Source organism: Pollachius pollachius, assembly GCF_949987615.1.
Source record: "Pollachius pollachius genome assembly, chromosome: 4".
Lineage (NCBI taxonomy): Eukaryota > Metazoa > Chordata > Actinopteri > Gadiformes > Gadidae > Pollachius > Pollachius pollachius.
The window spans coordinates 21,883,373-21,907,794 of NC_136937.1; the positions used below are offsets into that span (position 1 = coordinate 21,883,373).

At 44.5% G+C, this 24,422-nt stretch overlaps 1 protein-coding gene across 1 annotated transcript; it reads right to left on the reverse strand.

The window, feature by feature from the left end:
* Positions 1-1,750: 1,750 nt before the first annotated feature.
* On the reverse strand, positions 1,751-13,245 carry fndc4b (fibronectin type III domain containing 4b; the record flags this gene model as incomplete). The annotated part of the gene is made up of 6 exons (XM_079734170.1): positions 1,751-1,989; positions 2,834-2,923; positions 3,131-3,233; positions 4,313-4,414; positions 8,038-8,153; positions 13,131-13,245. The coding sequence occupies 6 exons, from the start codon at positions 13,243-13,245 to the stop codon at positions 1,751-1,753; spliced, it is 765 nt and encodes a 254-aa protein (XP_079590296.1).
* Positions 13,246-24,422: the final 11,177 nt, after the last annotated feature.

Below are 24,422 nucleotides of genomic sequence, written 5' to 3' on the forward strand. Positions count from 1 at the left end.
AGAGAGGGAGGGAGAGAGAGATTAAGCAATAGAGTTTAAAAAAAAAATGGGCATAGAAAACGATAGAGAAAAAGGTATATAAAGAAATTCATGACTCATAGTCTTGTCGTCTTGTGCGCAGTATGTGTGTGTATCCTCGCATGCAGTGTGTTTATCTGTGTGTGGGTGAGCATACTCTAATGCACCAACACGCGCCATAAGTCAGCACTGCAGCTATGTGGATTTATGAACCAGTTAATACTATGTTAGTTGTGTTTTTGTGTGTGTGATTATATGTGTGCGTGTGCTTGTGTGCGTAAGTTTACGTGTGTGTTTGTATTGGCATGTGACATATGGGAAGCTTCATCTATGTGCATTTGCAGTGCTATATTTGTGTGTGTATTTATGTGTATGCGCATGTACTTGTAAGGGGTATGCGCTTGCATTTGTGTGTGTGTGTGTGTGTGTGTGTGTGTGTATGTGTGTGTGTGTGTGCAAGCATGTGTGTGCATTTATTATCGTCATGAATCATGAATATGTCCTTCATCATCTCCATTGATGTTATCCATCATCTTGTTATTGAGCTGACCCCCCACATGGTTTCAAATGCTGCACTAAAATCCATACCATGATGTCCCCTAACCCCTTAGCCTGCTGAACCATCCTGCGGTATGCTGAGTAGACGCTACGCCCAACAGCCTATCACTCAATCAGGCTTCCTCTCACCCCAATCAAGGGGTGGGGGTCCCATGCCGCAGTGCCATTAGCATGTCTTACTACAGCATGGGTAACCCTAGCATGTGTTACTGTAGCATGGGTAACCATAGCATGTGTTACCATAGCATGTGTAGCCATAGCCTGTGTTACCGTAGCATGGGTGACCATAGCATGTGTAACATAGCATATTTAACCATAGCATTTGTAACATACAATGTGTAACATAGCCTGTGTTACTACAGCATGTGTAACCATAGCATCAGTAACCGTAGCATGTGTAACCATAGCATCGGTAACCATAGCATGTGTTACCATAGCATGTGCAACATAGCATGTGTAACTGTAGCGTGTGTACCATACCATGTGTAACATAGCCTGTGTTACTACAGCATGTGTAACTGTAGCATGGGTAACATGGCATGTGGTACCATAGCATGTGTAACATAGAATTTTTGTTTTTACAGAATTTGTAACCATAGCATGGGTAACCATACAATGTGTTACCATAGCATGTGTAACCATAGCATGAGTAACCGTAGCATGTGTAACATAGCATGTGTTACTACAGCATGCGTAACCATAACATCGTAACCATAGCATGTGTTACCATAGCATGTGTAACCATAGCATGTGTTACTATATCATGTTTAACCATAGAATGTGATACCATAGCATGTGTAACCATAGCATGGGTAACCGTAGCATGTGTTACCATAGCATGTGTTACTATAGCATGTGTAACGATAGCATTGGTAACCGTAGCATGTGTTACCATAGCACGGAAAACATAGCATGTGTTACACTAGCATACATAAATACCAACGTAGCAGTATAAATGTAAAAGATATATATATAAATATATTTGTCGGTAGGGACATTGTTGGTGGTTGTCGGGTTGATGCTGATGGTGGTTGTCGTGGGGGCTGTCGTCATGCTGACGCTAACGCCAATGGTCTTGAAGGTGATGGTCGTCATGGTGGTGGCAGCGTCCGCCACGATGGCGGGGCCAGTCACCGCGCTGGAAGCAGCGATACGGGCGGTTGCCATGGTGATGTTATGGCATGTGATCGGGGTGATGCTGGGGATCGTCAAAGGGATAAGGAGGTCCTCTCTGAGGTACCTTGCCGGTGTGCACGGAGCCGTTGTGATAAAGGGGCGAGCTGGAGGCTGAGGGGTGGTAGTAGGGTACGGCGGGAGCCCGGACCGAGGGCCGCTTGTTCTTGTCCCGCCCGCCGCCGGCGGAGTCGTTGTCCTTGATGACGTCATACTGACGGCAGAACAGCGCGATCACGGCTGCCCAGGCGCACACACAAACACACACACACACGCACACACACACACACACAGTGACAAACATGCACAAACACACACACACACACACACACACACACACACTGACGCACACAGAGTGTAAGAAATATGGTCAAATCAGGACCAAATATATGTATAGGTAAAACTTTATAATAAGGTGCCATAATAAATAGCAAACTAGTCATTACCTAACCCTTTGTTAATATTTGTTAATTGTTACTAAAATATCTATTTGGCACAAGTTAATAGTTTTTTCATCATTAATTAATTATTAGTTGTTTGCATAACCCTAACCCAACCCTAACACACAACCCTAACCCTAACCATGAAACGCGGCCCTAACCCTAACACACGACCCTACCCCTAACCCTAACCAGCGACAATCTATGAACAGTGAAAAAAAACTATTAACTTGTGCCGAATAGATATTTTAGTAACAATTAACAAATATTAACAAAGGGTTAGGTAATGACCAGTTTGCTATTCATTATGTCACCTTATTATAAAGTGTTACCTATGTATATATACCAAACACCTGAGCACACACCCAGGGGCGTAGGAATGAGTTTAACATTGGGGGGGACACATATCAGAAACCTGACAGATCCGGTATAATTTTTAGGTGGGACAAATGCGCCTGTCTCCGATATTGGAGGGGACACGTCCCCTCCGTCCCCCCCGGTTCCTACGCCCTTGCACACACCTACACACAAGCACACATATTCACATTACAGCGTATCTCACTCTGCCCCTCTCTCAAACACACACACACACACACACACACACACACACACACACACACACACACTGTCTCTCTCAGACCCACCAGCCCAGAGCAGCAACACGGTGGTGATGATGAGCAGCTCCCCGGTCTGCAGCTGGGGGGTCATGTCCAGACCCTCCATGGCAGGTTCATCTGGACACACGAGATGTTTCACAACTCCATGGAGCCCATTTGGAATCAGGCTTTGTGTGATCAGAACAATATAAAAATAATACTGGTGTTCTTGTGTGTGTGTTGGTGTGTGTGTGTGTGTGTGTGTGTGTGTGTGTGTGTGTGTGTGTGTGTGTGTGTGTGTGTGTGTGTGTGTGCGCGCGTGTGTGTGTGTGTGCGTGTGTTTACGGTGGTCAAGGACTCCGGCAGGGTAGTGGTCGGTCCTCTCCAGGGTTCTAAACTGAATGGTTCTGCTGGGCTGGCTGTCATCCTGCAGACCCACTGACTGGACCTGCAGACATGCACACACACACACACATGTACACACACAAGCACACGCATACACGCATGCACAGACACACACGCTCGCACGTATGCACACACCAGAGTTTTGACGAGAGTTCCGAATGATTAGATGAGGCTAGAGTAGGATGGGGGGGGGGGGTAACACTCTTCCCCTGTCTAATGTATGACAGGGAAGAGTGTTACTAGACCAGGAATAATATAGATGATAGTGATGATATTGATCTTAAGGAGGGCCAGCAGCTCTGCTCCATTAGTGAAACACTTTGGAAAGAGGTCGGGGATATCGAGTTTGCTGTAGTCACTGATTCAAATGGGTTTTGAGGCTGCATTCTTCTAAAATAATGTCATGTTTGTGGGGAGAAACAGGTTGATGTCTCTTGGTTTTTTAATAGGTGATTTTGCAGATCAACAGGAAGCAAGACCCAGCTGGGTCCTGCTGGCATGGGGTACTGAGGCAGGGTTATGTAATGGTGAGGGGTTCAAATCCCAGCCCAACGGTTCTGGGTTGGAAGCTTGATGCCTACAGTGCAACCTGATTCCACCTGTAACCTACCTGCTCCGAAAGGATATGTGTGAACAACATGACAAACAAATTACTGTGGACTACTGTGGAGCGTGTGTGTGGATGATGGCTGGTTAAAGCAGCCTCACTTGGCCGCCGGCAGACTGGCCCCTGGGGCTGGTGGTGGGCTGGTGAGGTTGCTCAATGCACCTGTGGTGCATTGAGCAATCAATGTGCATAGGTTAAACCAGCCATCACTGGTTTAACGGTTTACAGGCAGCTAGGTGGAGTGTGGCACAGGCATTGCTAGACTTACGTTCGCCATGAATTCGTGAATCCATCCAGTATGTTGCTTATGGAAATGCGAAATTAACTTTTTTTGTGCATGTTCTCTGTTGGACAAATCCGGATCCCGGCGGCTAGAAAGCTTAATACCTTAATTCAGACATATTTCACAGGCACCAAATGATTGCAACAGGCTTCAATATTTTAGTATTTAGCCTTTAGGGAGCCAGGGACTAAATTAGTCTGGGGGGGCTGGGGCTGGGGCAGGCTCCTCTCACCTGGACGCTGTAGTGCGTGTCCTCGTCCAAGTCCCACAACACACACCAGTGGCTGGACGTGTTCACCTCTCGGATAAACCGCTGCATCAGCCCATCCTGCCTCTGTGTGGACACACACACACGCACACGCACACACACACGCACACACACACACACACACACACACATACACACATGATGAACACGCATGAACACACACACAAGCAGACATATGATTAATCGACTGAAATGCAGCTGGTTATATCACAAATGGGATTTTCCACCAGGTGTGTGACGGACAGATCAGTCTCTATCAGCCTGAAAGTCTGGGCTGTACAAATTATAATTATTGTAATTAATTGCTACAAATAACAATATGACATTCAACTGCAACTAACAAGTGTTTTTCACAGACCTTGTGGTCAGGCACTTTGGACGTGTCATCCATTATTGGCTCGGCCAGTCGTGCCGTTTTATAGAGGGAGTTGCATGATCTCAGTAATTGAGGTGTAATTGTTTGGTTCTCCTTGGCATGCGCGCCTGTGTGTGAAAATGTCAGGGTGTGTGGGTCAGTGTGTGTGTGTGTCTCATTGTGAAGGTTTATCAATGCTGTGGTCTTGAAGGCGTGACATCTGTGGGATAAAACACCTTGTGAATGGCACACTTTCCATCACAGAGTCACTCTGGACAGTCCAACACTCAACACAAAGCATACTCTATTTTGCTTTTGTTTATATTCCAAACCGAACCCCCTCACTGTAATCCCCCCAGCCCTAATCCTAATCCTGCGTTCTCCTCCTCCTCTTTCTCTATTCATCCCAAGAACACAAACACATGACGACGGTTTCCATGCCAACCGCCAAAAGCAGACGAAGCAGCGTGGCACGACAATCCATGAATGCTGGCATCACTTTCTCTCTTTTTTGTCTCGCACTCCTTTTGCAACCCAGAAGAACTCTCGGTTCCTCTGTCAGTACGTCCATCCCTCTGTCGGAACGTCTGTCCCTCTATCGGTCCGTCCGTCCCTCTGCAGTGTCAGGCAGGTGTTGAGAGCAGCAGGTGTGTTGCAGAGATGTCCTCCCACTGTCCTCCACTGAGGAGCGGAGGACACCTCCCACGGAGTCCTGCTCACAGGTTCTTGTGTTTCTTGGATGAATAATAGCATTTGGACTTGGTTAGAATTTAGTGGATTTTATTTACATCTCTCTTCCCCCCTCCTCTCTCTTCCCTCCCTCTCTCCCCCCCACTCCTCTCTCTTCCCTCCCATCTACCCCCCCACTCCTCTCTCTTCCCTCCCTCTCTCCCCACCACTCCCCTCTCTTCCTTCTCTCTCCCCCAACTCCTCTCTCCCTGACTCTCCCCTCCCTCACTCCCCCCCACTGCTCTATCCCTGCCTTTCTCTTCCCTCCCTCACTCCCCTCTCTTCCCTCCCTCTCTCCCCACACTCCTCTCTCCCTCCCTTTCTCTCCCCTCCCTCTCTCCCCCCAACTCCTCTCTCTCTGACTCTCTCCCCTCCCTCTCTCCCCCCCACTCCCCTCTCTTCCCTCCCTCTCTCCCCCACACTCCTCTCTCTTCCCTCCCATCTATACACCCACTCCTCTCCTGAGTAGGGGGCACTAGTGAGTGCTGTTCTCCGTGGTCAGAACTCTGGCTAGAAAAACAAAACAAACCAAAGATGGCTCATGTTTCTGAATGAATTCCCCCCCAAGGCACCAGTGCTTGAGCAAGGCATGGGTGGCTGGCTGAGAGTGTCCACATCGCCTTGCAGTGCAGAGAGTCAGGGACACAGGGGCGAATCAGTGGGCCTACAGAGAACCGCCTACTGGTCAGGAAGAGGTCTTGATTGATATGCAACCTCGATCAACCACGATACACCCGGAACAGTACTTCTAGAAAAACAGAGAATTCATAATAAATAAATGAATAATATTTATATATATGCTTCTGGACTGAATAAACCCACTACACAAGAAGGGCTGCGTCTCCATTTCTCCATTTCTGCGTTTCTAAATCCCCAGCGGCTGACATCCAATATTGGGTGCGTGAAACGATCTGCGTTAGTGTTCGATTGGCGGCGGGGCTGAAGACAGATGTTGTGGCTGTCAGGACAAGGCTGGGTCTGAAACAATTCACACAAGGGGAAACTACGGGGGGGGGGGGGGGGGGAGAAGAGGAGGGAAGAGAGAAAAGGGGTGGGAGGGAGAGAGAGGGAGAGATAGAGAGGGGAGGGGTGAGAGAGGGAAGGGGGAAAGAGGGGAGAGAGAGTGGGGAAAGAGGGGGGGAGGGACAGAGGGGGAAAGTGGAGAGAGAGGAAGGGAGAGTAGAGATGGGAGAGAGATAGACGGGGAGATTACAGAGGGGAAAGAGAGAGGAGAAGAGAGGGGATAGAGAGAGGGAGGGAGGGAAAGAGAGAGGGGAAGGAGAGAGAGGGAAAGAGAGAGGTGGAGGGGGTTGGGGCAACGACAGAAAGAGAAACATGGTGAAAGGGGGAGACGGAGGGAGAGAGAGGATGATTAACTTGATTGGAGGGAGCAGACAGGAGTGTCCGTGGAGACGAGGATGTGCCAGTCAGTATTTTTTATATGTGACTTCGTAAAATTCCAACATTTTGACACTACACAGGTAATTGTATGCAGCTTATAATAATGGTTAAAATATATATTTTATAACTTTGAGAACTGAGTGGCGGAAATGCTGTTATCAATCTTTCTACATTTGGCGGCATTTTGGCAATAAGTACAATGTTTGGTACTTTAGAGTTGCCCTTAATTATTGTATTTTATTTAATGCTACGTAATGCTTCTGAGAGTTAAATTTGCCTTCTGGAAAACCACACCAGAAGAGATGTCAGGGGAGGGTGATGAGCTGTGTGACTGTGTGTTGTTTTGGTGAAGACTCCAAGGAATGATACTAGCTGCTACTTACAAGATACTTGAACATCCTTTACCTGTAAATATGCACACCACAAACACGCATCACAAACAAACAAACACACACACACACACACACACACAAACACATACACACACACACACAAACAGATCTGCTTCAACAATGCAACAAAGACCTTGAGATCTCCTGTGATGACAGCCAAGAGAATAATGACCACCACACTACTATTGTTCGTCCCCATCGAAAAACGACGGTCGATTCTTCTGCGCCCTGACCCTGAATAAACCAGTAACGACCCTGGCAGACATCGAAGAGGATGAGGGATGCATTGTCATAAAACCAAACAAACCGGTCACAGACGATTTGATCTCGGGTCACAGATATCTCAGGTGTTTTGATCTGTACTGAGGCTGGAGGAGAGAATGAACCGGAGTCAAACCAGAATAACACCAAAAAAGTGAAGCTGCTAATGAGGCAGAAGACCGACCAGGACTTCCCTGATCTGATGGATATGGTGCAGGAAGAGGAAACCTGTTAAAACAGCCAAAGACGAGCGTATGGAGGAGCTACCCAAACAGTCTGCATGAGAAGGTCGAGGTGCCCGAACTCCAGAAGAGAGGACCAACATGAGCGGGAAAGGGAGGGCTGCTCGGTGTCCAGATGGGCATCCTTTTTAATCCCCTCCGCTTATTTTACAATGTACTCCGTGTCTTCAATCCTGTATGACCTGCATGTGGCACCTTTTGTGCCACATGCTCGTGCTTTGAACATCTTCTTACACGTCATGGAGCAGCTCCAGCTCCAGACGATGGCCTGGGGGCCTGAAGTGTGTGTGTGTGTGTGTGTGTGTGTACCTGCTGTGAGATGGCGTAGCCGATGACGGTGTCTCCTTGAGGGACGGTCCAGGTCACCATGGCAGAATGAGCTCTCAGCTGGGTCACCGACACGTTGACCGGGGCCGCCGGCACCGCTACACATGCACGCACACACACACACACACACACACACACACACACACACATACACATACTCACACACAGTAAATCGACTTCAGATAAACACTGTTGAAGCACATTATCGTATACATACACAAACACAATATATTGTATAAAATCCATCATACTACACATCATACTTTTATTTTTATTTATTTTTCTCACAGAAATGTTTTGTGCAGGTGAAGGGATTGAAAAAGTATCTTAGGGGTACACTTGTAGAAGAAGTTTGAGAACCACTGATCCAGGCAGTAGGATCTAGGTCTGTCAACACCATTAAGTCAATGTGCAGTGTGAAGATAATGGAACAGCAGTGGACCCTGCTATTATGGATGTTCAAACAAGCAGACCAGCAGAGCTCTCCCCGACCGTGATGCTGCATGTGGTGATTATGCAAATGAGCGCCATCAGTTTTCCAGTCCCTCCTGCGTGCAGACACACACATTCAAACACACACACACACACACACACACACACACACACACACACAGACACACACACACACACAAACCTACTCCTGGACATATACACACAGATACAAACACACTCTCTTACAGACACACGTACACACCCACACACATACACAGACACACGCACGATCACACATCAAGCATAAAGCGTATAAAGCAGAGTTGTAATAATTGATTACCTCCCATTAGTGCTCTGCAATCAAAACCCAATTCAGCTAACGGACAATTCAGCTAATACCAATGTTTACAAGTCATGCTCACTATGTGTGTGTGACAGGAGGAAGAGATAGGAGGGAGAGAGACAGGAGGAAGAGATAAGAGAGAGAGGAGGGGGAGAGAGGGGGGGGGAGAGGCGAGAGAGAGGGGGGAGGAGAGAGAGGGACAGAGGTATAGATGGGAGAGTGAAGAGGGAAGAGAGAGAGGGGGAGAGCTAGGGGAAGATAGAGGGCAGGGAGAGAGAGAAACAGAGGGGAGGGGGAGAGGGGCAAGGATAGAAAGGGCAATATGGTGAGGGGGGAGACGGAGGGAGAGAGAGGATGATTATCTTGATTGGAGGGAGCAGACAGGTGCGTCCGCAGAGATGAGGAGGTGCCAGTCGTCTTGGTTTATTTTTTATATGTGGCTTCGGAATATTCTACAATGATGAATAGATGGAAGGAAGAAGTTTTAACCCAAAATATTTCACCTCCTGTGCAAAGGAGGCTATTAGTACTTGCGTAACTTATTACAGTATATGATATCATATCAGTGGGACGTTTTCCAGCCAAACTGGACAATAAATGGGCAGATACAGCAAAGGTTTACAATTCTCAAAAACACAAATGAAGATTCTGTACGTCATGTAACCATGGCAAAGAAATATAGTAAGGACACTCGCTCGATAGAGCAGGTGGTTCCATCGCTGGTTTTCTAAGGAGTATAAACACATACTTTAACGTAGAGGTTATAATAGATGCCTCTAGATGTAATCCAAACACAATCACTCACACACACTCACATCATCCCATCATACGTGTGATTGAGTCCGTGTGTATCAACACGAACATCATATATTTAAAGCAATGTACCTTTTGGCTGTCAGGAAAAGAGAGAGGGGGACACACACACACACACGATGGGAGGAGAGGTGTTACACAGCGATTCCAACCAGAAATATGTTCAAAGCTATTCTCCTTGTTGCCTGTCACCAAGAGAGAAATAGAGAGAGAGAGAGAGGGGAGAGAAAGACAGATGAACAGAGTAGAGCAGGAGGGATAGAGAGAGAGAGAGAGAGAGAGAGAGAGAGAGAGAGAGAGAGAGAGAGAGAGAGAGATAGAGAGAGAGGGAGAGCGCAAGAGAGAGAGGAGAAGAGAGAGACAGAGCAAGAGAGCTGCAGAGAGAGACGGAGAGATGGAGAGCAAGAGTGAGAGAGAGATCCAACTTCTGCCAATGCCTCATCTGAATTCTTCACCCAGAACAGCGGGCTTGTTCCTAGTCTGAGTTGTGAGTGGTTAAAGACGTTTTACAGACAGTGTGGACAGACAGAGGCAGAGCCAAGAGATTTTGGCTTAGCAAAATCTCCTACTGACAATAAGATTTGAGAGATTTGATGCAGACATACAGAGAGATACAGATGACGACAACAGAGTGTGAATGAAAGACAGAGTGGGAGAGAGAAAGAGAATGAGAGAGAGGGAGGCGAGCAGGGGAGTGAAACGATGAAAGTAAGACTTGGATAATGTTTTAAATCCACTGAGTTCTTGATGACCTTGAAGTAGTTACAAAAGACAGGGAGAGAGAACGAGAGTGAGAGGGAGAGAGGAGGGTAGACCGAGTGAGAGAGACATAGAGAGGCATAGAGGAAGAGAGAATGGGAGGGAGAGGGACAAGAGAGACAAGAGAGGCAGTAGATTGCACTAAGGGTCAAGAATTGCATTTGGGGGTACTACTAGAATATGGTTACAAGTCTGTACGTTAGAAGATGTATTATTATATTCTAACAAGGGCGTAGGAACCGGGGGGGACGGAGGGGACGTGTCCCCTCCAATATTGGAGACAGGCGCATTTGTCCCACCTAAAAATTATACCGGGGGGAGAAAAATATTTTATTTTATTTTGAAAGCGGAACACAGCGTCTTGTCACCGCTTCTTATTCTAAATAACTGGATGATTGAGCAATTAAAGAATTGATTTGATATTTATCAGTTCATTAATGCCATTCAAAATGTGTTTTCCTTTACATTTACAAATGTATCTTTTTAGTAGAATAAAATATATTTGTGATTTTTTGTGACATATTTCTGTTCAAACCATTAACGGATCTGTCAGGTTTCCGATTTGTGTCCCCCCCAATGTTAAACTCATTCCTACGCCCCTGTATTCTAACATATATTATTATTCTCACACTGTTCAGTTCTGCAAAACCAATTTCAGTTTTTGAAAAACAGAACGTTTTTCAAAAACATTCTGTTTTGTATCATGTCGCTTTAAGGCCCGCCTCCTGAGTAGCCCAGACTGCTTTGATTGGTCAACACGCCCACTCTGTCGTGATTGGTCGAACGCTTTGACCGTGTGTCGGCATCCAGGGGGGCCTCATCCCCTACTTATGACATCACTTCCTGTAGAGCTAAATTCACAGTATATTATCTGCAAATTGTAGCAAACCTTAATGCCCTGATTCATATAGGAGACCAGTCGTTTCTATCCCACTCCCAAGTCATTCTGTGTCGCCACATTCAGTAAGTGTTTGTGTCACTTATTGTATGTCTATGACAATGTTGATCCTTTTTGTAGCCTTTTAGAAGGTTTTTCATCTGCCTTTTAATTTATTGATTGCAGCTACGCTTCAAAAACATTCAAAGTGATAGCAGCATCCGTATGAATCACCATGGCAACAACAGAAAATGTATCAAAACACATATGAATGCTGAATCTTTCTTAATGTTGCATTTCCCACTGAGAATACGGGTCCACTGAGAATACGGGTAATTTTGGATGCCCTACACAAACAACCTATTCTGTTCTTTAGGTTGGAAGACAGGCTGAGAGGAAAACCTCTTAAATCATTCAGGTTATGTTTTACAAAATGGTTGAAAGGTAAACTCTTTCGTTTTGTTTGTTTGATTGTGATTTCAGAGTTAAACATATGTTCTCTCTCTGTCTGACTCTAAGCCCAAGTATAACTATGTACTTATTCTTTCAATTTTGAACACCCAGAGAAGCATTCTAAGGTATGAGCAGCAATTGTTCAATTGTTTGGTATTTCTACAAAACTACCAACATTATAGACCTTCTTTCAATGAACTTCTTCGCTTTACCGATTAATTTGGCACTTGCTCTAGCTCCGGTAAAAAGACACAAAAGAAAATAAAAGGCCATGGATCAAGTAAGATGGGTGCTTCCAGCCATATGACGATAACGGGTGTCTCTAACCGCTGATAAATCTTTGATGAAAATATATTCCTCAGCCATCACTCCATATAAACATGCTGTGACCTTTCAGTTGTGAAAAAGGCAATACTACCTGACAACGTTATGCCTGAAACAAGATAAGAGACCTTCAGGGATGGTCTGGATACAAACTGATACTGTGGAAGAAGTATTATTGTCACAATACTGGATTTTCCAACTTCGATACAAGACCGAAGGTGAAGCTACGAATTACTGCGAGAGACAGTGCTGCGATTGGCTGGGATGGAAGGGTCTATGTGGGCACTGTAGTACTGTGTGCGTCGACTCGCTGTCAAAGAGAAGATAGAGAAGGTGCAGCCCCCCCCCCCCACTCAATTAAGACCTTGACAGGTTAATGTCTGCTTGACATATTACCTAACTGGCTAAAAGTAACCGTGTAGGCCTACACCCCCCTCTGACCATGGATAGTTACAAGGTAGAGGACAGTGGATGAATGCATGTGTAAATGGATCGATGAATGAATGATCAATTACACAAAGCACCCCCTCCAATGAAAAAATAGGGTGTATTTTGGGGATTTGATTTGAATCCCAAAGTTCAATGATTACTACTAAACTAAACTATACACTTTACAATATGTGTAAATTAATTAACCATTATTTTACATTAGTTAATGCAGTATAATATTAAGAGAGGGATGTAATCATTTACTAATGGGGGTCATGCTGTTGAATGTTGCTGTGGTCAGCTGGATGCTAGCTGCTTGTCACCCCTAATGTTATTGATAAAGTTGTTTTGAATTAGATTTTAACTAAGGCCATGGTATTCAAGTCATTAATTTACAAATGATGTCATGTGGTAATACTAATGCTATATTATTAATAATGCTTATTACGGCCAAAACTCATGTTAATTAATGATGTACCCTGATTTTAAAGTGTTATCCAATATATAACATGATGTCTTGATAGGGCACTCTATGAATTTATGAATGGATGAATGACCAATTACAGAAAACAAAAGCCGTGTTGCATGTGTGAAGCCAGGACGTGAAGACAGAAGTTAAACGCAGTAAGGTAAACGGGGGCCTACCTGCTCCCACGGCCGCCGGTCCTCGACAGCAGGACGCCAGGAGGGAGCAGAGCAGCAGGGCCAGGTCGAGGTGGAGCCAGGCCCGGACGGGTGTCATGACCTTCACTTGGTCCATCAGGACTGCAGACTGGATGATTATGTCCTCCAATCCTCCCCTCCGCTCCCGATGCAGACACCGGCCTGGTACCTGAGTCCCAACCACGGTTCTTCAGACACCTTTCCCGGATAAATCGGGATCAATAGTAGTCAGTTACCGCAGGCGCAGACGATTGGAGACAACCATTTCGCAAAGAATAATAAATAAATAAATTATAGTGGGAAATGGGCGATCTAACTTCCCAAACGCGGCTCAGGTAGCCCACCTGTAGCCCCCTGAAAACTGAAGCCTGGACGTGGAGCCCTGAACCCAGCGGGTAACAGGTGGTCCAGACCCCGGTAAAGTCTGAACCCAGCGGGTCACAGGTAGTCTCCCGGACCCCGGACTCTGTACCGAGCTGTGCAGGCCTACATGTTCTACATGAGAGTTGAGTTCCCACTGGACGTGACCCACACGCCGGGCACCAGAGGTTCAGTCGTCGCCGGAACAGCCGCGGTTCAGTCCGGCATCGTCTTCCTCCTAGAGATGGATCAGGAGGGAGGGATGTCTCTGGCCAAGCAACCAGACATCTTCAGGAGGATCCGGGAGATCCGAGACGGGAAATGCAGACCCGATCAGCGAGACCAGCATCAGACCAGCAGCAGACCAGCAGCAGACCAGTCCGGGGTCCACCTGGTCCTGTAGACCAGCACCAGCCCAGCTCTGGGTCCACCGGGTCTGGAACGGAGCGTCGTTTGTTTCGCGGCTCACGCGCGTCCGTTACGTCGCCAAAAACACGAAAAAGGTCCAGAATAAAAAACGCTTCCGTTCAATCTGGGATCTCCCGGTAATGCAGAGCTGCTGCCGGTCACTGACGGGAGAGACACACGCTAGCCCCTGGGATGACTTAGACCGAGAGTGGGAGGAGGAATCTGTGCGTGTGCGTGCGCGCGCGCGTGTGTGTGCTTGCGCTTGTGTGAGAATGTGTACGCGTGTGTGTGTGAGTGTGCGCGCGTGTGTGAGTGTCCGCGCGCGTGATAGTGTACAAACGCGTTTGAGTGTGAGAGTGTGTGTGTGGTGCTTGCGCGTGTGTGAGAGTTTGCGCGCGCGTGTGGATGTGTGTGAGCTCAGACCTGTTGCAAGCACCAACAGGCGTTCGCGTCATCTTCGACTGATTCAGATGTCCATGATCCTGATGAGAGCACAATGACTGAGGTGCATATTCAACAGGTGTGTCTGTACAATATTTTCGCGTTTTTCCTGCTATGGGTCACGTGGTGCTGCGGCAAGGCGGAGCGTAAATTAGAAGATGACGCCACTAATTGGCTCCGTGCTCTCCGCAACGGTTATTAATTACCACGCAGAGGAATATATCTGTTCAGCTTAAATTAGGAATTAAAAACTGAACCGATTCAACCAATAAACGTCAATAGGTCTAATGATGATGGAATTGAAATGAGGTATAATGAGTCACCCTAACCCTAACACATTAGGGAATACTATCTGGCCATGTTGAACATCCAAGTCAATATCACACAGGCTTTAGTACGGGTGGCATTCTGACACACATATTTAATATATTTTAGATAGGACAGATAGACAGACAGACATTGAGAGAACGATGGATGGATAGATGGTCAAATGTTCAGTCAGATAACACAACTAGTTATACTGCTACTATACTAGTACTATGCCTACTACTAATAATAATGATAATAGCCTACTGGTATTGTTATTATGAAGTTTTATACCACGGTCTGGGGGAATGCTCGATTCTGATTGGCTGCAGGGTGTGCATTAGCTCCTGATAAACACCTTAGGACACTTGCTAAGTAGTTCCAGTCAAATTGTCTGTTCACCGTTCTCAATTAATGCGCTAGCTGGCGTATCGTATCAGCCTGTCTCAAAAATGAGTAACCATAGCAACGGGAACGCAGTCAAAGCCGACGGACTAGAATACCTCCCGTTGTCGTAGCCAGAGCCATAGAGGAGAGTTGCGACTCTCTGATCTCGCCGGCAGGGTTGTCACGTGGTTCATGTAAGCCTGTATAGTTCCAAAACACGACAGCAGGGATTGCAATATTGAATGTTAAATATAAATTAAAAAACACATACCCAAGTACTTTTCCGACTATTGTTGCATATTTGTAAATGTCAGTTTTACATTTGGAGTGGTAGGGTGACAACTGCAAGCTACTTAGATACGTTTTTAAGTTTGAGGGAAAGCTTCACTTTCCTGTTAGCATGGGTAGCACTAGGCTACTGACTTTAGTGGCTTAACCTTACTACATCTGTTCTGAAAACAAAGACGATTCAAGATGTTCATTTTTGCGCAACTGGACTACTGGATTTTCTTGATTTTGCTTGTAATTCCGATTCACTTACCCGTGGTCAGAGAGTGATTGAGAAAGCAGAGTAGCAATTAGTTTAGCATTTAGTTTCCAGGCAACTTCTTCCACACAACCATGATACTTTTAAGACTAAGCCATACACAAAGTATCACATATATTAAAGAATAACAAATGAATGTTGGATGAATGAAAGTTTTTTTTTTATTAAACAATGGGTGAGACAACAAGAATGTGTGTGTGTATCCAACTTGAAAAACAATAACAAAGTGAACAGGGACGAATATTGTATATATAAGTGTTAACAAAGAGAGGAATACGGTGAGGAAAGGAGACAATTAAAAAAGCAATACAAGTAAAATGGACCACTGGTTATAAAACCCTCCAGCAAATGCAGATTCCACTGCCCAACAGGAGGATGCACCATGTAAAGCTGGACCCAGTGTTTGAGATGCTGAGTGTTTAGAAAAAAAACCTCTCCATATATATCAGGCTGAGGTTTGTGGAACCAAAAACAAGTGGGAACAAGTACTAAGAACAACGAAGCAAACATACAGTAAGTGTGAACAAGAACGGCAAAGTAGAGCCAGGGGGTATCAATGAATAAAACAAAGTTAGTCATGTGTGGAACAAGAACAACAACTGTGTAAACAGTTGTGCGTGTATATCTAACTTGTAAAACAAGAACAAAGTGAAGGAACAGGGAGGAATATTCTAAGTTATTAATAAACAAAGTAAATACTCCACATACATCGGGCTGAGGTTAAGGATAGTGTAGCGCCCATTTGCTGTTTTTTGAGAATAATAGGGGTGGTTAACCTGAATTCTTTAAATAAAATGTTATCTCTAACTATTATTGTTTGTGTTTACTTTGTCTTTCTCTGTATGCAATAATAACTAAGTATCAATATTATGATGACACAACGACAATTACTCACCTTCCAAATAATTTGCTTTAAACTTAAATTACTATATTTCAGTCACACAATGTACTAAACTGTTATCTTTTACCTATTAGCTTTGGCTATGCCTTAAGTCTAATAAACCATGCCAACACAATGCAGATCCATTTAACTATTTACTTGGAAAACTATAGCTACATCGGTACAATATCAATTAGCAAAACATAAGTCACAGTTCAAATACGAGTATTGGTCATTGACCACAACACCCAATAGTACACAGATTAAATGAAACAGTATTCAAAAACCCTTTACCTCTAAATCTTATAGCCGGCAAATATAACTAAATAATACCTTGGGTACCCAATGAGTTACTGAGTCATATGGTGCAGGCCTGATACGAAGCTCGGGATCGTAGAAGCCACAAACACAAAGGCTACTTCGCGCCAACGCACCGAGAACAAATGAAACTGTCCGCCAGCAACACTAGCCGCCGTCCTTCCCGCGAGCGTGCCGAGCCGGCGGAAAGGTGAGACGTCTTCCAAACAGCCCACCGAGATGTCCGGCGACCCGGGTAGTCCCTTGTCCGCTGGACTCCTCTGTCCCCCGGTCCTCGTGTGTCAAGCCGAGCAGTCCAAACGATGCGCATTAAAGACGTCCGAGCTGGACACCTTCAGCAAAGTCCGACACGACTAATACACTAACTCTAGCCGGGTTAGCTTCCTGATGCTCTTCAGTGTTTCAGTCCGAGTTCTCGAATTAAAGTACATAACACAACTACACTACTGTACAATGCTTCCGTAAGAGCCACTAGTAGTTCGTCTAACAACATTAACAACCGTAATGCTTTACTGAGTGTTTTACCCAAGTAAACTATAGCTGTGTCATGGAGCTCATCTCAACATGTCTTCTCCCGTTTATCCCCTTTCGTTCTTTTTTTACGTTTCCCACACTTCCTCATGACCTCATGACTTCACCTTACACTCGTCTCTCATTGGCTTGGAAAATAAACAAAATGCAAACTTTACATTTGAATTGCTTCTTATACGGTATTTAAAATAAAAGATTCTTCAGACATTCCCAGCATCATGAACATAGTGATAAAGAAAACAAAATACAATTTACATCATGTAAATAACAATGCATGAACTGTATGAACCTCTATTCAATATGTCATATCAGACATATGCAGTTTTTAACCTTTTAATTCCTATTTCTTCTATTAATGAACTTATTCTACATATACTTCTATTCATACTATTTATTAATTCCTATTTATTAATCAATGAACTTTTAATAGTAAAGCCTCAATTGCCAAAGGGCTACAATAGTAAAGTGCATCAGGTCGAAAGGAAGGACAACAATCGCAGCAGTCGCCGCCACCACCACCACCACCACCACCACCAGCAGTCGCCACCACCAACAGCCGTTGCCAGCACAAGCCGCCACCACTAGCAGCAGAAGTCGACACCACCATCCTTCGCCACCACCAGCCAGCTCAAGCAGTCATCACCTCAAGTAGCAGCGACCTGCAGCAGCAGTGTTTGCCGGCACCAGCTAGCTCAAGCCACCAGCAGCAGCAGCCACCGCCATCAGCATCCACCATCAGCCGCATACACCATCAGCAGCTGCAGCCTCCGCCGCCACCAGCACCAGCAGCCACCACCTGCAGGAGAGTGAAGATAATCAGACAAGACCTTGAATAGCCTGTAGGTCAATGAGTTTCCCCACACATGGCAAAATTGCTGCCAAGTTGGGGAAGGGGTGGACAGAAGCTTACATTATGAAAAAAAAAAAGAATGACACAACTGTCTGTGTAATAACATTTGAAGGCTCGTCATTATGGCACATATTTTTTGTGTGGAATAATTTCTATTCATATATGTAATCCAACAGCCTTTTCAAGGGTATAATTAAACAAAAGCAACCTTATTTCTACTAGTTATAGCATCAGACACACAGTAGGCCTACTCCAACACCGTCAGGTTCAGCAGACTAAACCCGTCGTTATTCAACCTTATTGATCCTAGTAATCCTACATCAATAACGAACTAAATAAAAGTTGTCAGAGATTCACTACTTAACTTCTGGTGCAGTGATACCTTCACAGCTGGCGAAATCGAGCTAACTAGCAGGCAATGACTGAAAATCGGTCGTCTACCAAGATAAAAAATATATATAATTACGCTGTGCACATACAAATAAAGATCAGTATATGCTTCATAAAGGCCCTCTGATATAATATAGAGTTGACAATTCAAAAGAGGTAGCAATTTAATCAATTTACCCCCGGAGATACCTTCACAGTTGGCAAAGTCGAGCTAAAAAACTAGCAGGCAATCTATCGTCTACCAAGATGAAAATATACATAATTACTCTGTGCAAATACAAATAATTATCAGTATATGCATCATATAGACCAGTGGTATTCACTATTTTTTTCAGGAGAGCCGCACTGACAGGACGACGTCAACAGGAGAGCCATTTTTACCGCAAAGTATCAAAAGCTATAAATCCAGTCATAAATAAGTATGCCTGCTTAATAATATGTCCTCCCTGAAGCAGTGTTTCCCACAGAATTTTGTGAAACTGTGGAGGGAACCCGGTCCTTAGCGGGGTCCGAGGGCATGCTCCCCCGGAAGAAAATGTGGTACCTTTTAACCTGGAATGCATCAATCTGGTGCACTTTGAGAGGAAAATTAAGACTTGTGTGACTGTGTGCTATTTTCTGGAATAATGTGGAGACACTGGGTCACATAACATGGAAGCTATTGAAGAATAAGTTAATAAGAATAAGTCCATCCAAAGAGCACATTCTCTCTTGTTATGCAGGAAAACCGCCAATCTGGCAACCCCGCTGTCAGCGTAGAGCCGAGCAAGTTTAAAAATATTTTCTAGACAAGGCTATATTTCCACCTTTTAATGCCGCTGTTGATTTATTTTTTAAATAATTGTTTGTATTGTTTTTTTAAATATCTGTATTCACTGCATGATCATATCACTGTATATTTTTACCGCCATGCGAGCCGCACATAGAGGCTTGGCGAGCCGCATGTGGCTTGCGAGCCGCGCAATGAGTAATGCTGATATAGACAGTTGACAATTCAAAAGAGGTAGCTATTTAATGCACTTACCTCAGAACAAAGTTATGGCTTGTGAAAAACTTTATATTTGGATTGTAAAACGCATGAAATATAAACGAATGGTCTTAATTTATTTTCTTTGGCAAATGACCGTGGTATAAGCGGGACAATGCCCTTCGAGGTGTCCATTATCAGGAATTAACGGACCTCCGCTGCGCGTCGGACGGTTCACGGCTCCGCGTCGTCCATTAATTCCTGATAATGGACACCTCATCGGGCATTATCCCTTACATAGTCTACCACTATCATCCACCAGGGGGCGTCCACTGCACACTGTATGTGTTCCTTCATAGATGTCATCCCCTGGCTCTGTGTGACCCCACACCAACATACAAGACATTCCCGTGCTTTTGAATTAAAAAGAAAACGGTTGAACATCACAACTAGTATTGGATTCAAACGATTGAATCGGGGGCCATACTTATTGGGAAAACTAAAGTAATCGTATTAACGAAAATAACACCAAAAATGTGTTACCATTATGTTTTAATCCATTTCTGAGAAGGTAAAAGCATTCAGCTGAAAAACAACAACTATTAAGGACTGTACCAATATCGTTGACTACAACGGATGTAGTGAGGAAGAAAACACAGGGTCTAGTACAAAATAAAATAGCTGTTTATAGACACAGTGGCCCTCGACTCTGAACATTATTTTGTAGATAATTGATTGAGAAATTCAGAGATAGGACAGGGCTCTTATTTTGAAAGATGGGACAAGGTTGACATTAATTTTATTATTAACCTTTCCTAGAAGGAAAAAAAATATTTGTTCAATGTTTCTCTTTCTTTTTACATGGAGCAAAAACAAGTCCAACATAAAACGGCAGCCACCATTTTGTCTGTCTGTTTTGGGATGATTTGCATTTTAGATAGTGACCTTGTTCACCTTTGTTCCTCCTAAAATAATTATTTTTCTGTGAATGACATAAAACTAGTTTTTTTTGTAAGTGCTCTATGCAATATTCCTGCTATTTGCCCACAGAACAAAACCTGACAGTTACCTGATTCTAATCATGTCTTACTTTAGAAATTGAGTTAGTTTTAATGTGACTGAACCACATATGATAAAGCCCAAACAGACCAAGTACACTTAAATATGTACGATGCCACATTTTGGTGCTAATGATGAATGTTAACCATGCATATGCTAACAGGCTAGGTCCCCATATGGAGCTGTGTGTACTGCAGCCATGAGTAATGTGGCTTTTGGTTTGCTAGGCTACGCTATGCCAGCCCATGGCTAGTCGTTTAAACATTTATAATTTGACATATTTCTGCTTTGTTGAGCGGGTGGGTTTCTTTAACCTTTTGTAGCGTACGTATTTAATGCTATACCGATTTTGGCTGTTTTTCCACAGGTTTCAGACCGATTTTTAATCACCAGCTCTTGGGGTTGATACTTAAAAACAGACAAAACATAGTGATCATTTTGTATTACGCACACACACACAGACTCCTGGCAGAACTCTGACTAATATTTCGCCCAAGCCAAGCCATTTCATCACCCTTCATGCAGACTTAAACACACACACACACACACACACACACACACACACACACACACACACACACACACACACACCCTCTAAGACCCTTACAGTAAATACAGGGCAGGGAGGCGTGGGTGCGCCTGACACCCAGGGGAACCCGTGTCCTTTGTCAACGCAATGAGTTCTGTCACGCTGGCACCCACAGGCAGCAGTGTGTGTGTGTGTGTGTCTCTGTGTTTGTGTGAGTGCGTGTGTGTAATTGTGTGGATATGAGAATATTATTCACAATATTGTGTTCTGCTGTGTGTGTGTGTGTGTGTGAGTGAGAGAGAGAGAGTGAGAGAGAGAGGGAGAGAGCAGATTGTGCATGAGTGAGAGTATAACTCATTGTATTCTGCAGGATGTGTGATGGAATGGGTGGGTGTATGCAAAAATGCATGCATGTGCATTTGTGTTTGCGTGTGTGTATTATGATTAATATTATTACGACAATTCATGATTTAGATTAATGTCTCTTTCGTAGCGACATTAATCCTAATAGAAACCCTAACATGCAAGTCTGAGATGATGCTCCTTGTATGGGAGTGTGAGTGTGACAAAGGTCCCTTGGCATGGTCAACTTGTGTTTCTATCAATGTGCACTCAAGGCCAAGCAGGCCTCCGCCCCCTCCCCTCCCCTTCCCTCCTCTCCCTTTTCTCCCCTCCTGCGCTTGCTTGGTTCATGCAGTTATTTCTCCATTTACCCCTAATCCTTCCATTCATCCAGCCATCTCCTCTCCTGTTACCATCGAATAATCCCTTTACCAAATGCAATCGTTCATCTATCTGGCTGATGAAGACATTCATTCACCTATTCATTCACACATTCATTTATTCGGTCACTTCCTCTCCATCTGATACCATCTATTATCCCTTTGCCATACATTCCCTAGTGTATCCTTCTGGCTCATCAATCCATTCATTCAGCCATTCATTTGTAAACTGATTCATCCACTGAGCTCCTCTACCTCTGTTTCTAAACATGCCATTTTGTTTCCAGACGTGTTTGAGATTTCCTTTTGTCTGCTGCTCCTGTTCCCTTCTTAATCCATCGTTTATCTCTTGATCGTCCATCCATTCGTTCACCCGCTCATTCATTCATTAACTTATCCACGAATCAGCCCCAGTGTGCGGATCCTCCACCTCTGTTGCTAAATATAACCTCCCATCCAGATGTGCTTGTGAACTCTTTTGTTATTCCCTGCTCTGAAGTTTCGCAGCTCATTGGTAATCGTTAGCGTTCACATCCCTATAGCTTAGAAACGTAGCGACCCGTGATATCCATTTCCATCCTAATGCTATGGATATGGATCTTAGCATATAGGATATAGGATCACAATGTTCTGCAGAGCATGACTCTAATCCTTTAGGTAGGACCTATAATAGCTTGATGGTGGTCCATGCATTGGCTGGATACATAGATGGATGAATAGCTAGATAGATGTGGTTTTGTTGAACAGATTGGTGCATTTAATAGGCCTTGTGAGATCATCCTGATATTCATAGTAGTGTTATGCAATGAATAGAAGTCTGGCTTAGGCTGGGAAGCCATTACTTTCCTTATCTGGACACAGCCTTTAGTTGTTCAAAAAACGATATATATATATTACCCATGCTTACCTGAGAAGACTTTTAACTTCATCACTGCTACCATTTTTTAAAAAGACAGTTTTAATTGCTGCACTTTCCTTGCACTACCATTTTTTTTATAATATGGCAGACTGCGGAGCTCCCTGTACAACATTAACTGAAATTTCCTCTCCTGAACACTGATTAGTCTTAGAATTTTTACATTTTTGGAAAAGGCTTTCAAAGGGATTGAGGCCAGACTGGTCTGCAGAGGGGAACATACTGTGTACTCGTGTGACACGGATGGTCTCCCAAGGGTAGTGTTTCATAAGGACCTGTTTTATTAGCATTCCGTATCCAGCTGATGCAAACTAATATTAACTTGCTAATACATGTAAACATATAGACAACATGTATGAAGGCCCCGCATTTGAATCTGCTCTCATCACCCATATCAGAGTCAATAATAATTAATGCTGCAAATAGCATTTATAGGGGGCCAGCCTGACGCAGACCAGTAAGACCCTGATAGACCATTAAGACCCTGACAGACCATTAAGACCCTTGTGCAGACCACGAAGACCCTGACAGACCATCAAGACCCTGACAGACCACGAAGACCCTGACAGACCATCAAGACCCTGACAGACCATCAAGACCCTGACAGACCATCAAGACCCTGACAGACCATTAAGTCCCTGACAGACCATTAAGACCCTGACAGACCATTAAGACCCTGAAGCAGGGACAGACCTTTATGACCCTGACACACCATCAAGACCCTGACAGACCATCAAGACCCTGACGCAGACCATTAAGACGCAGATCATTAAGACCCTGACGCAGACCATTAAGACCCTGAGGCAGACCATTTAGACCTAGACAGACCATAATGACCCTGACAGACCATCAAGACCCTGACAGACCATCAAGACCCTGACGGACCATTAAGAACTTGAGAGACCATTTAGACCCTGACAGACCATTAAGACCCCGACAGACAATAAAGAATCTGACACAGACCATTAAGACCCTGAAGCAGACCATTAAGACCCTGACGCAGACCATTAAGACCCTGACGCAGACCATTAAGACCCTGACAGAATATAAAGACCCTGACAGACAATAAAGACCCTGACAGATCATTAAAACCCTGAAAGACCATTAAGACCCTGACACACCATTAAGACCCTGACACACCATTACAACCCTGACAGACCAATAAGACCCTGACAGACCATTAAGACCCTGACGCAGAGACAGATCCTTAAGACCCTGACAGACCCTTAAGACCGTGACAGACCCTTAAGACCCTGACGCAGACCATTAAGACCCTGCTGCAGAGACAGAACATTAAGACCCTGACTCAGACCATTCATTTTTGTGTACAGACTTCTCATGAGATCCTTATGGAATTTAGTGTTTTTCACAAAATTCAAAATGATGGAAAATCTATCAAGACGGAAGTCATTGAGGCAGATTTGATCCTCATGAGGAGATGCATGCGTCGGCAAGGTTTTATGACTGTAAGTCAAAGGGGTTACGAGATATGTTGGTTCAAAGTTTGCTTATTTGGGCCAACCTTTGGGCCAATCTGTGTATTTTTTCTTCTCTGTTAATATTTAGTAAGCCTCTACAGCTGAAGAAAGTTTCATAAAAAGCGACACTGGAGTTTTTGCTGTGTAGGGCATGCTGGCTGAATAATATTAATATTAAAGGCCCA